We start from the raw sequence: 12,564 nt of genomic DNA on the forward strand, positions 1-12,564 counted from the left end.
TAAATCATTTCAAGAGAATTACCTTGTTTATCACCAGAAGAAGAAAAGAGTAAGGCTGACCTAGAACTTGGCCACTGAGTAGTCTGCTGGCATCACTCACTATCTGAGTACCTAGTGCCTACACACAAGCTTCAAAAGGTTTGCAAACAGATTCATGCCTCAGAAAAGTGATACTTTGTGATTTTAAAGTATGGTCTTAGGATCAGGAGCATCACATTCCTCAGGAGTTTATTAGAAATGCAGGTTCTGAGACTGTACCCTAGTCCTTACTGAACCAAAATCTGCATTTTAACAAGAGTCTCCAGGTAATTCATATATGTGCTAAGATTTGAGAAGCACTGGTAGAGACTACATAGTGGTTCTCATCATCCTTGGCTGCTCATCAGAATCACTGTTGTTGTTAAATTTCATTTTCAAATAATTTCAGACTTATAGAGGGTAACAAAATAGTACAGTGAGCTACCATATGAAATCGAGTTCTCATGGCTTTGATTTGATTTCTGACCATAGCTTTAGAAATCATTTTTACACTCTCTCTACATACCTCATAGACTCAGGCTTTCCTGCTGATAGTTGTTAACCCTTGAGGCTGCAGAAGACCTAACAGTCGAGGTCCAGGGCTCTGGAAGGCTAAAGATAACATCTTGACCTAAGTTATGTTACAGCTCCTGAGTCTTTAGGTGGAATAACCCTCTGGCTATTTTTCCATGAAACCAGACAGACAGACAGACAGACAGACACTGGAGCAGACCTCAGAGCTGTCTTCAAGACACAAAGAAATGATTTATTACCCTTATTTCACTTCCAGCTCATCAGCTCTTAGCAGGGTATGGAACCCCTAACCAACAGTGTCTTGTGATTTTGCCCTGTGTGATCTGTAACTTACATGCCACTGGGGAGTTGGGTCTTTTAAGAGCATGAGCTCAGCTATAGTCCACATTGGACAATCATATAATAATAAATTATATGATCCTTCTTTTCTCCACTGCAAACCCCTGCCCCGCTTGTTATTTCTTTTAGTCAGTGCATGTAGGAAGATGGACTCATGTGTTGGGGTTCAGTAACATATACACCCTTCACTCAGCCTTACATACGCATTTATACAGCCTTCCATAATGCAATTATTCAAATTAAGATACTTACATTGACACAATGCTATTAATGAAGCTTCAGTATTTTTTTTTAATTTCACCAGTTTTTCCCCTGATGTCTCCTGCTTTTTGTTTCAGGAATCAATCCAGGGTGTCATATTTAGTTGTCATATCTAATTAGTCTCTTCCAAACTATTCTCAGTCTTCCTCAATCTTTCATGACTTCAAAATTTTTAAAGACTACTAGTCAATTGTTTTGTAGACTCTTCCTCAGTTTGGGTTCAATGTTTTTCCATTATTTGATTTGACTGTGTATTTTTGGCATGTACTCACAAGGAGTGCATGATGTTAATATGTCTTACTAATGATCACTTGATTAAGGCAGTTTCACCACTGTAAAGCTACCATTTTCCCCCTTATTGTTAATAAATCAATTAGGGAAGATACTTTGCCACTATGTAAATATTCTGGTTCTCCTCAAACTTTCATTCATTACTTTTAGTATCTGTTGGTGGATATTGCTTGCAACAATTATTTCTCTGCTGTTCCAATATTGATTATCTATTTATTAATTGAAACTCTGTATGGAAGAGCTGTTTCTTTCCACCATTTATTTATTGAATTATTCATTTGTATCAGTTTGGGCTCATGCAAATTTATTTTAGTCTATTTTTATTCATTTTGCTACTCAACTTGTTCTAGCTTTGGCCAATAGGAGCTCTTTCAGATTGGCTCCTATGTCCTTTTGACTTATTCTCATAAGTCTTTAAAGACTTAATATACTTTATTTTTAGAATAATTTTATATATACTGAACAATTGCACACAGTACACAGAGTTCCTGTATACCCTTCACCATCTTCCTCTAGTGCTAATATCTGATATAGCCATGGCATATTTGTCAAAACTAAGAAATCAACATTGGTACGTTATTCCAAACTTTATTTGAATTTTGCCAACTTTTCCACTATCTTTTTCTACTCCAGGATCCAATCCAGGATACTTGTTGCATTTAGGCCTCTATCACTTTTTAAGCACTTTTTTACATACCACCAGCTGCCCCAGACTTGTATTTTCTCTGTCCAGTTTTGGACTAGACCACTTCCCTAAGGAGTCCCTCCCAAGGAGATTTGAAAAATCCCAACACCAGGGCAGCACCCTAGATTGGTTAAGTCAGAATATCTGACTGCGAAACTCTGGCATTTGTAATAGTTTTAAAAGCTGCCCAAATATCCCAATATATGTTTGAGACTGAGAAACACTAATCTAGACCTAACCTCTGGTGGCCAAAGAATAGTTAAAACTAAACAATAAATCCCCAAATGCCAAAAGACTTAAATGTATTTCCCAGCAGGCTCCTATGTTACCCTGAAGGCAAAGGACTTTGTTTTATTCATCTCTAACCAGAACCTAGCCCAGAACCTGGCCCAGAACCTGGCACATAGATGGTGCTCAGAAATGCAAAATGAATGAAAACTAAACAAGTGAACCAAGCCTTGGCCTGACTTCTGCTTTACTAATCCTTGTCCACCTTAAATTAGACTTTTTACTGCCCTGAATTCTATGCTGAACATATATTTCCTAAAAGCTTGAATCATTGACAAAGGTTGTACACCACAAAGCCCTTGGGCAAACTTTCCGGGCAAAAATTGCCTCTCCAAATGAAAGGGCAGACTGGCTTCCCCCCACTGGGTCTCCTGTCAATGAGCCTCATTTGGGACCTCTTCTGCCACCTTTACTTCCAATAGCCCTTACGGCAAATGCATCAGAAAAGGTAGCACCATCCTCTTTATTCCCATCGCTTCATCCCTCTCCTCCTTTTCTGACCTACTTCAATGTCTCAGCTTCTTCCGCACAGATTTACAAAGGGCGCAGGCTCTGAAGCCAACCAAACCTGAGTCAAATCCCAACTCTCCCACTCACTACATGGTATATACTTGGGCAAATAACTGAACCTCTTTGAGTCTTTGTTTCATAGTGTGTGAAATGAGGATAATATTACCTACCTTGCCGGACTAATGTGAGAACTTAAGAGAACACTTTTGCTAATCTAAGATAACAGTGTATGCTCAGAAATGGTGCTGTGATTGTCATCATTGTTGTTCTTCTTATTATTATTGGTAGTGGGGATCAATTTCCTAAATCACACTATTATTTGGAAGAGACAGAGCAAGGCAAATCGATTCTACAAAGGAGATCAAGAACTCTACCCATCTGTCCAGAGACCTAGAGTAACTAACAGAAGTTCATTTAGAATTTGCAGAATTCAGCTACACAGTCCAGAGGAAATGGTCAAAACTGCATAAAGGCAAACCGAGGACTGGGACTTCTGGTCCAGATGGCAGCGTAGGTAAACACAGCTCACCTCCTCTCACAACCACATCAAAATTACAACTAAATTATAGAACAACCATCACTTAGAACTGTCAGAAATCAAGTTGAATGAAAGTCTGATAACCACAGGATTAAACAAAGCACATCTATCCAGAGTGGTAAAAGGGGTGGAGAAGTGGAACAGGCTGGTCCCACATACACATGTGGTGGATAAAAATTCAGGAAGGATATCTTGGGATCGAAGATGCCCAGCCCCACACCAGGCCCCCCAGCCCAGGGTTCCAGTGACAGGAAGATAAATCCCCATAACTTCTGGCTTCACAAACCAGCAGGGATTGAGTCAGTGGAAGAAACTTCTGGAGCTGAAGGCTGAAGCAGTTCCCCTTAAAGAACCCATGCATGGACTTACTCAGATTCACTCCCTCTGAGCTCCAGCACTGGGAAACAGCTTGCAAGGTACCAGAGGCATACAGGGAGTAAGTGAAGTCTCTGGCATCAAAGTGGGAGCTGGAGGAGAGCTATCTCCCAGACATAAGGTAGGGCAGAGGCTATTATCCCTTTTCTGAGCCTTCTGAGCCTGGGTAAATCCCTCCCATTGACCCTGAAAATAGCACCCAAGGTTCAACTACAATAGGAGAGTATACTCAGTCCACAAGAAGGGCGCACCTTGAGTACCGAGCTTGGGTCTTGGGGAGGCTGTGCCACCGGATCCTACTGGACACTTACTACATTAGGCCATGCTACCAAGACAGGGAGTCATAGCAGCTCTACCTAGTACAAAGAAGCTGCCAAAATGAGCAGACAAAGAAATATGGCCCAAATGAAAGAACAGACCAAAACTCCAGAAAAAGAACTAAACAAGACAGAGATAAGCAATCTGTCAGATGCAGAATTCAAAACATGGTTATAAGAATGTTCCAGGAAATTAGTGAGAACCTCAACAGTATAAAAAAGATCTAGTCAGAAATGAAGGAGACACTAAGAAAAATAAAGAACAATTTACAGGGAAACAACAGTAGAGTGGATGAAGCTGAAAATTCAATCAACAATTTAGAACACAAGGAAGCAAAAAAGAAAAGAGAGAAAAGAAACCAATCAGAAAAACAAGAAGAAAAAAGAATCCAAAAATAAATAAGGTTAGTATAAGCAGCATCTGGGACAACTTCAAGAGGTCCAACACTCACATCATAGGGGTGCCAGAAGGAGAAGAGGAAGAGTAAGAAATTGAAAATCTGTTTGAAAAAATTAATGAAAGAAAATATCCTTCATTTGGTGAAGGAAATAGACATGCAAGTCCAGGAAGCACAGAGAGTCACAAACAAGATGGATACAAAGAGGTCCACTCCAAGACACATCATAATTAAAATGCCAAACCTTAAAGATAAAGAATCTTAAAAGCAGCAAGAGAAAAGCAGAGAGTTACCTACAAGGAGTACCCATAAGACTATCAGCTGATTTCTAAAAAAAAAAAAAAATACCACCACCACCAACAACAAAAACTTTGCAGGCCAGAAGGGATGGCAAGAAATATTCAAAGTCATTAAAAGCAGGGACATACAGTCAAAATTGATCTACCCAACAAAGATATTATTTAGAATTAAAGGGCAGATAAAGAGTTTCCCAGGCAAGAAAAAAACTAAAAGAGTTCATTATCACCAAGTCATTATTATTTGCAATGTTAAAGGGACTTATTTAAGAAAAAGATCAAAACTATGAACAATAAAATGTCAATAAATACATATCTATCAACATTTGGATCTAAAAAAAAACCAAGCAATGAAAAACAGAGACAGTCATGGATACGAAGTCTTTTGATGGTTGCCAGATGGCAGGGGTATGGGGAAACGTGGGTGAAGAAGTGAGGGGATTAAGACATACAAATAGATAGTTGCAGAAGAGCCATGGGGATGTAAAGTACAGCACAGGAAATAGAGTAGCCACATAACGTACTTGTGTAATCCATGGACGGGAATGATGGTGTGGGGATTGCCTGAGGGAGTAAGGAGTACTGGGTGGAGGAGGGTAAAAGGGGAAAAATTGGGACAACTATAATAGCATAATCAATAAAATATAATTTTAAAAAGCTACATAAAGGCAACTTCAGCTAAAGCAATTACCTGCTGACACCATCATTTGTTTGCATAACCAACATTTGATAACTAACATGGGATGGGGGCTGACACCTTCGAAGTGCTTTTGTTTACATCATCTCATTTAACCCTTTCCAACCTCAAGATGTCGTGTATTTTGACCAGTTCACAGATGCAGAAACTGAAGTTATATGATGATATAGTCACTCAGCTAGTAAGGCAATACACACATACAGGTCATTCTGGCTCTGACATCCTTGTGGTTTCTACCATTTTTTTCTTTCTTTAAAAATACTTTTAAATTTTATTATTGTTCAAGTACAGTCTCCTCCCAACCCCATTTTTTAAAAAAATCTGTGTAAGTTTATAGGTATCAGAAGAACACACTTTACTCTCGGTCTGTTTGAAACACAAGTTATCAGGAAAAGGCTTATAAGACCAGATTGCCTCACTGAAGAAAATGTCAAGTTAAAAAATGCTGGCCTTAGCCCTGGCCAGGTATCTCAGTTGGTTAGAGTGTTGTCCTGTTGTCCCGAAACAGGTTGCATGTTCAACATCCTATATAAGAATCAACCAGTGGATCTATAAATAGGTAGAACAGCAAATAGATGTTTTTCTCTCACACAAATCCATAAATTAAAAAAATTAATTTAAAAATGCTGGCCTTTCCCCTTCTCATTTGCCCCCCTCTTCTCCTTTTGGCTTCACACAGGAATGTGTCCCACCAACTAATCAATCAATCTACTAATTAACCAATCAGGCAACATTCTTAGCCTATGCTGTGGGCTGTGAGGACACCAGGAAAGGTGCCCAGGCCCTGCCCTCAGGTCAATGCAGGAAACAGAACCCACCAAAGCAGAATAAATGAGGTTAGGGTCAAAGGAGAGAGAAGCCTGGGAAAGATCTTGGGGAGGAGGGAACTATCTGGAATGAGGATGGGAAGATGGGCTTGGGATGGGAAAAGGAAAAACAGGTGGTACTTCTGGTCAGAAACTATGAGTGTGTAATCTGTCAACTGTGAAGACAACAGCCACCTGTGGTCCATATTTGTTTTCAAGAAGTGGTGAGAAATAGGATCAGGGCCTGTATATGTTCGATCATGAACAAACAGCAGATTTAAAGATCATGTGCTGAGCAATTGGGAGCTTTGAAGGGTTTTGGAGGTGAACTAGGAAGGGACACCATAAATTTAATGTCTAAGCAAGCTGTAAACATTTGCAAATCTCCTTAGCACTGATTTGTTGCCTGGTTTAAACTAACTAGAACATTTACTTCTCAGTGTTAAAAAAAAAGTCATAAAATTCTCAAATATTCCACTGATGCAGCAAAGTGCGTAGTACCTTGGAGTATTAAAATGAGAAATTTCTCTTAAATGAGATTTGATGTGATGAAACATCCAAGGCTACAGAGCTGTGATTTTTGAAACAATAAAGCATGCGGGTACAAGTATCCAAGAGTGAAACAGAAAATTGTGTAATCTTACCGGCAGGGAAAGTGCCCCAAACCAGGTATTTCTTTTCGGTGCTACGGTACCTACCCGCCTGCTACCTTTCTGCAGTGACCAGGAGAGGCACCCAATGTTTATGTCTTGTCCCCAATATTAAGAAAAATTATGTCTTTTTATTCATTTTGTCTATTTTGTCGAGTCTTTACTTGACTTCTTGTCTGTATAGTTAGCGTCTCCGATGCACACACAGAGACTGAGATAACTATGCTGCAACTTTTAAAACCAGATAATGAAATAAACAACAACATGCATGGGGCTCTGCTAACCTTTAGACTATTTATTTGTCTTGGTGCTTTATCTTTTTACATTGTTCTGTGGTCATTAGGAGAGAGATATCCAGACAGAACACAGGCCTTTTCTTTTAAGATGAAGGAATGGATGTTTAAGAGGTGAGAACCTTTTTAAAAGCAGACTTACGATGTTCTATGCTTATATAATGCAACCCCAAACCTGGGAAAGTATTTTTCACCTTCTTAACCTATAGTCAACTCCCAGGCTATTGGCTATATTCTAATTCACACTTACCTATGAGCAAACACAGAATCAAGAAGTAGAAAAACCACATGGTTTTGAGACTTGTTGAGATTTCTTCTAGAATCATCATGAAGGTCTGTGCGTGGCTGGCGGACTCAGCTTGACCTGGAACATTGTTTCCCTTCACAGTGAAACATTCTGTCCACCCCAGCCATCCTTGCTTCAGAACGCAGATGCTGGAGCTGAGGTGTGAGCTGTTGTGCAGCCTGAATTGTTCCGGAAACTAGAGCAGGCACAGACAGCTCAGAAGGGGCGGGCTGTGTAGCACCCTCCCTTCTGCCCAAACCCAGATATTGCATCAGGGGGAGTGGCCTAGGAGAGTTCCAGAGAAAAGGTAACTCTGGGGAGCTTGAGAATCTGCCTCGGAGAAATACCCTGGCTCTGTCCTGGAGGGCTCTGCATGTCCCTAGAAATCCAACTGCAGTGAGCAGGCACTATTATCTTGCCCTCTCATCAAGTAACTGACCTCTTCCATATCTCCATCTTGCGAGTTCATTCAGGTTGGATACTTATTAGCTCTTTTGCTAATACATATCCACTTTTAAAAAAGTAGAAAACCTAAAAACTGTTTTAATGCCTTTTAAAAAGTCAGGAAGTGAAGAACACTATATAGCTTCATATTCACTTGCATTTGCAAAAAGAAAACGTGGAAGGAGATACAGAAACTAACAAGATTGGTTATCTTGGGCAAAGGGAGTGGGAACTGGGAAGATGAAGAAAAATGGGAATGAGACTCTTCTCAATATTTTTTTGTTTGTTTGTTTGGGGGTTAAATATACATATATTTTTATAAAAATTTTTAAAGATTTTATTTATTTATTTATCTTTAGAGGGGAAGGAGAGAGGGAGAGAAACATCAATGTATGGTTGCCTTTTGTGCATCCCCTGCTGGGAGTTGGCCTGCAGGGAACCAGCCTGCAACCCAGGCACGTGCCCTGACTGGGAATCGAACCGTGATCCTCTGGTTTGCAGGCCCGCACTCAATCCACTGAGCTACACCAGCCAGGGCCTAAATATTTTTTTATTGTGGTAAAATACACATAACATAAAACTTACCATCTAATCATTTCTAAGCATACAGTTCGAGAGTTTGAAATACATTCACATTGTTGTGCAACCGTCACCGCCCTTCATTCATCCTCATAGTTCTCTATCTTGTAAAACTGAAACTCTATGACCATTAAACATTAACTCCCCATTATATCCCCTTCCCCTGCCCCTATGACCACCACTACTTTCTGTTACTATGAACTTCACTATTCTAAGTACCCCGTGAAAGTAGAATTATATAGTATTTGTCTTTCTGTGACTGGCTTATTTCACTTAGCATGATGTAGCCATGTTGTAGCTCACTGCAGAATTCCCTTCCCTTTTAAGGCTAAAGAATATCCCATTGATGTATATACCACATTTTAAGGGCCTACACTATGTGCTATATCCTGGGAATTCAACAGCTCCTGCCCTCAGCCAAGAATCCTCAACTAGTAGAGAAGATGGACATGAGAATAATCATAAATTGTTATTGAAAATGATGACAGAAATATTTATAAGGGAATACGGGAGCGTTAAGAAGAAACACCTAACCCAGCAGAAGGGATCAGAGAAGGCTTCCTAGAGGAGGTGACTTTGGGGCTATTATATACTAAAAAAAAATTTGCCAGGCCTAGTGTGTTTAGGAAACCATAAGAAGTTTGGTGCAACTGAAGAGCAAATTGGAGTGGCAAGAAATGGGGTCCAAAGTCAGACAGAAACAGGAATCCAGAGAGCTTTGAATGCTTTGTTGTGGAGCTTAGAGTTTATCTACAAAGAGCAATGAAGCTTAGAGAGCACTGTGGGTCAAAGAAGGGGTTAAGCTAAAATCCGATCATGTCATTCCTTGCATTTGAGCTTTAAAAAGTTTATGACTACCATAGAGAAAACAGTAAAAGGGGCCAGATCAGAGGAAGAAGGGCCAGGAAGGAACTATGTCAGTCAGCTAGGTAAGAGATATTGTTGGTTTCTCTGTGTCTGTATAGAAAAGTGATTAAATCTACAGAATGGAGATGGAATTGACAGCTCTTAAATACTGTATGAAGATAAATAAATAAATAAATACTGTGCAAATTGGGAGGGTGGAGGGGGAGGAGGCAAGCATGACTTTCAGGTTCTAGATTTGAGTAACTGGGTGGATGGCAGCACCTCATGGAAATACTGTAAAGGAGAAAGATGGGGTGGTACAGAAAAAGTTTGCAAGTATTCAGCTTCATACACTTGAATCTGAGATACAGGCAGGGGGTCCTCAGCATGTAAAGGATCTGTGTCTCAAGTTTATGGGAACTCCTCCCCCTACTTTAGCATTTCAATGGCAGCTGAGATCAGGAAGTGGGTGAAACATTGAAGAGTATGTAGATCACAGAGGGTGTGAATGTGACTCTGGAGAAGCCTCACATTTAAAGACCAGCATAAGAAAAAAGAAATAGGGCAATATGGGGGTTAAAAATAGGTCAGAGAGGTGGTCCTGGAACAAACTATGGCCCTGGAAATGATGAAAGATGGAGTGGCCATCAAGCAGGAGCACAGAAGGGTGAGTCATTGAGTGAATCATTGAAAAATGTCCGCTGGACGATCATTTGTGATCTCGGGAAGAGAAGTTTCAGTGGGGAATCTGAATCTGAAGCTAGATAGTTGTAGGATGAGGAGTGGATGTGGAAAGTAGTGCTCTTTCAATGTGTTTCAATATGAGGGAGGAAGAAAGCAATTCCAAGAGTCCCAGTTCTTTCATTTATAAAATAGATATGATGGCCCTGGCTGGCGTAGCTCAGTGGATTGAATGCAGGCCTGTGAACCACACGATCGTGGTTCGATTCCCAGTCAGGGCACATGCCTGGGTTGCAGGCCAGTTCCCAGCAGGGGACTCATGAGAGGCAACCATACATTGATACTTATCTCCTTCGCTTCCCCTCTAAAGATTAATAAATAAAATCTTTAAAAAAATAGATACGATGATGTCTTATTTAGTAGTTAAAGGAATTAAAGAATGCCAACAAAGTACATTAGCACAGTGCCAAGAACACAGATCTTCACAAATGCTGTATTAACCATTTATTATAGTGATAACATTAGCAGTAAATACATTAGAGATAATTTGCTCTGACTTGCTGGCCCTTTGCCAGCTGCCCCTGGATCAGGAAAAAAAAGCTGTAGGAGGGTGCAGCCAGGGTGCTCCCAGAAGAAGGATTTGTAATGGGGTCCAGAACTCAGGGTATCCAGAAGTACTAATAATATGGGATGTCCTCACCCCTACAAGTTTGAGCCGGGGGGATGGGATACATGGAGCAGGGCCATTGGGTTGTTTTGCATAGCAACAGTTTCGCAGATAACCTTTAGAATGGTCATTTAACATATCTATAACCTTTAACTGGTTCCATAGCTATGTTAAATAGCTGTGGCCAGTGCTTTGAGCCAGGGAAAAGGGAGTGACTTTCACCCAAGCTGTAACTGGGAGGCAACTCCCAGCCCCCATTACATTGCCTGCATGAGAGCTTGGAGATGATTGGCTCCACACCATGGGGCCACGCCTACCCACACTCACTATGGCAGCCCAGTAAAGCTAGAAGGATATGGGAGTCCTGGCAAGTGTAGCCGGTTGTGGGAGGAGTCAGAAATGGGGCTGCAGAGGAAGACTGGAATGGGGATTTAAAGGCTGACACGGTAGCCATTGAGGAGAGAACCATGCGCTTTTGGCCAGAATGGGGACTTCTACAGCCCAGTGAGAGAGAATCAGCATGTGGCTTTGGCCAGCGTAGGGGGACCACCACCGCAACAACCACAGCCATGAGAAGAATCATCGCTCGGCTTTAGCAGAGAACCACCACACGGCTTTCTATTTCTTTTCCTGAGATACGGTACCTTGGACTGGACAAAGGGGGAAGGAAGGACTGTGTGTGTTTGTGGGTGTTTTAAGGGACTTTGGGGTTTTGATGAAGACATTGTCATTACTCTTAAGTCTGTGTAACTTGAATAACTCCTTTCCTTTTCACTAATCTCTAACATGGAGAGCTGTAATTCTCTGGCGAAGGGAAAGGTGAACCTAGTACAGGGGGACCCCCGGAGAAAAGGGGGTCAACTACGTATCATTGTGGAACCCCTTTCCTTGGTGGCCAATCTGGGAAAACCACGGGAGACCACAAGTGCAGTAGCTTTAAAGTAATACAACTACTTGTACATGCATAGTAAAAGTACATGCACAGGAAGGATCCGCCCTATAAGACTAGAGTCCCTCCAGCCCATGAGGTCAATCCCTACTTGGAGTTGGCCTGCTCCCATGTTCTCTGCTATAAACTCTTGAGTGTTCAGTTCAATTCTTTATCCTGGTCACCAAGAACCTGGTTACCTGTGACACTTTAGTTGGAGATAACTACTGGAGGGTAGGAGTTAAAATCATAGGCCCCTGAGCCACTGTGTAGATTGGTATCCAGGCTCTGCCACACTTACTAGTTGTGTGTGTTTTTAAGACAAGTCATTTAAAGAATCTGTTTTAGTGTCCTCATCTATAAATTGGAGATGGTTATAATGTACTTAATTCACAGGGCTGTTGTGAGAACTAAACGAATGGTACACTCGGAACAGGGCCTGGCAAAGTAAGCACACGACAAATGTTAGTGGTATCTCTACTATACTAGGACCCATGGACATGGACAACGGCGTGGTGATGGCCTGAAGTGGGGTTGGGGCTGGGTGGAGGTGGGCAAAGGGGGGAAAGTGGGGGCAACTGTAACAGGGTAAACAATAAAAAAAAAGAACACTTGCTGCACGCTCTTCTTGATTCCAGCATTGTTGAGTCAGTGGCCATGTTTGTGCCATGACCTCTGGTCACCAGTGGCTTGTCTAGTTTCTCACTGCTTGCCTGGTGTCTAATCCTTGCTCGCCCAGACTTCGGGTCTCCACACACCCCAACTTGTAGTGCTTCATACATGCTGGCATCAACCTCTGTCCCCATCTTTTGTTCTCCCAGTCCTGGTTTACTGATT

General features: G+C 41.3%; 1 protein-coding gene across 1 annotated transcript in view; it reads right to left on the reverse strand.

Moving 5' to 3' along the window:
* The window catches only part of IL20RB (interleukin 20 receptor subunit beta), a 31,205-nt gene extending 23,431 nt beyond the window's left edge, over positions 1-7,774 (reverse strand). The window contains exon 1 of the mRNA XM_037061217.1: positions 7,547-7,774. Within this exon, the coding sequence (XP_036917112.1) occupies positions 7,547-7,625 (79 nt within the window). The 5' untranslated portion in view covers positions 7,626-7,774. The remainder of the gene's footprint in view (positions 1-7,546) is intronic.
* Positions 7,775-12,564: the final 4,790 nt, after the last annotated feature.

The sequence above is a fragment of the Sturnira hondurensis genome, unplaced genomic scaffold, assembly GCF_014824575.4.
Source record: "Sturnira hondurensis isolate 20B ecotype Veracruz unplaced genomic scaffold, ASM1482457v3 Scaffold0013299, whole genome shotgun sequence".
Classification (NCBI taxonomy): domain Eukaryota; kingdom Metazoa; phylum Chordata; class Mammalia; order Chiroptera; family Phyllostomidae; genus Sturnira; species Sturnira hondurensis.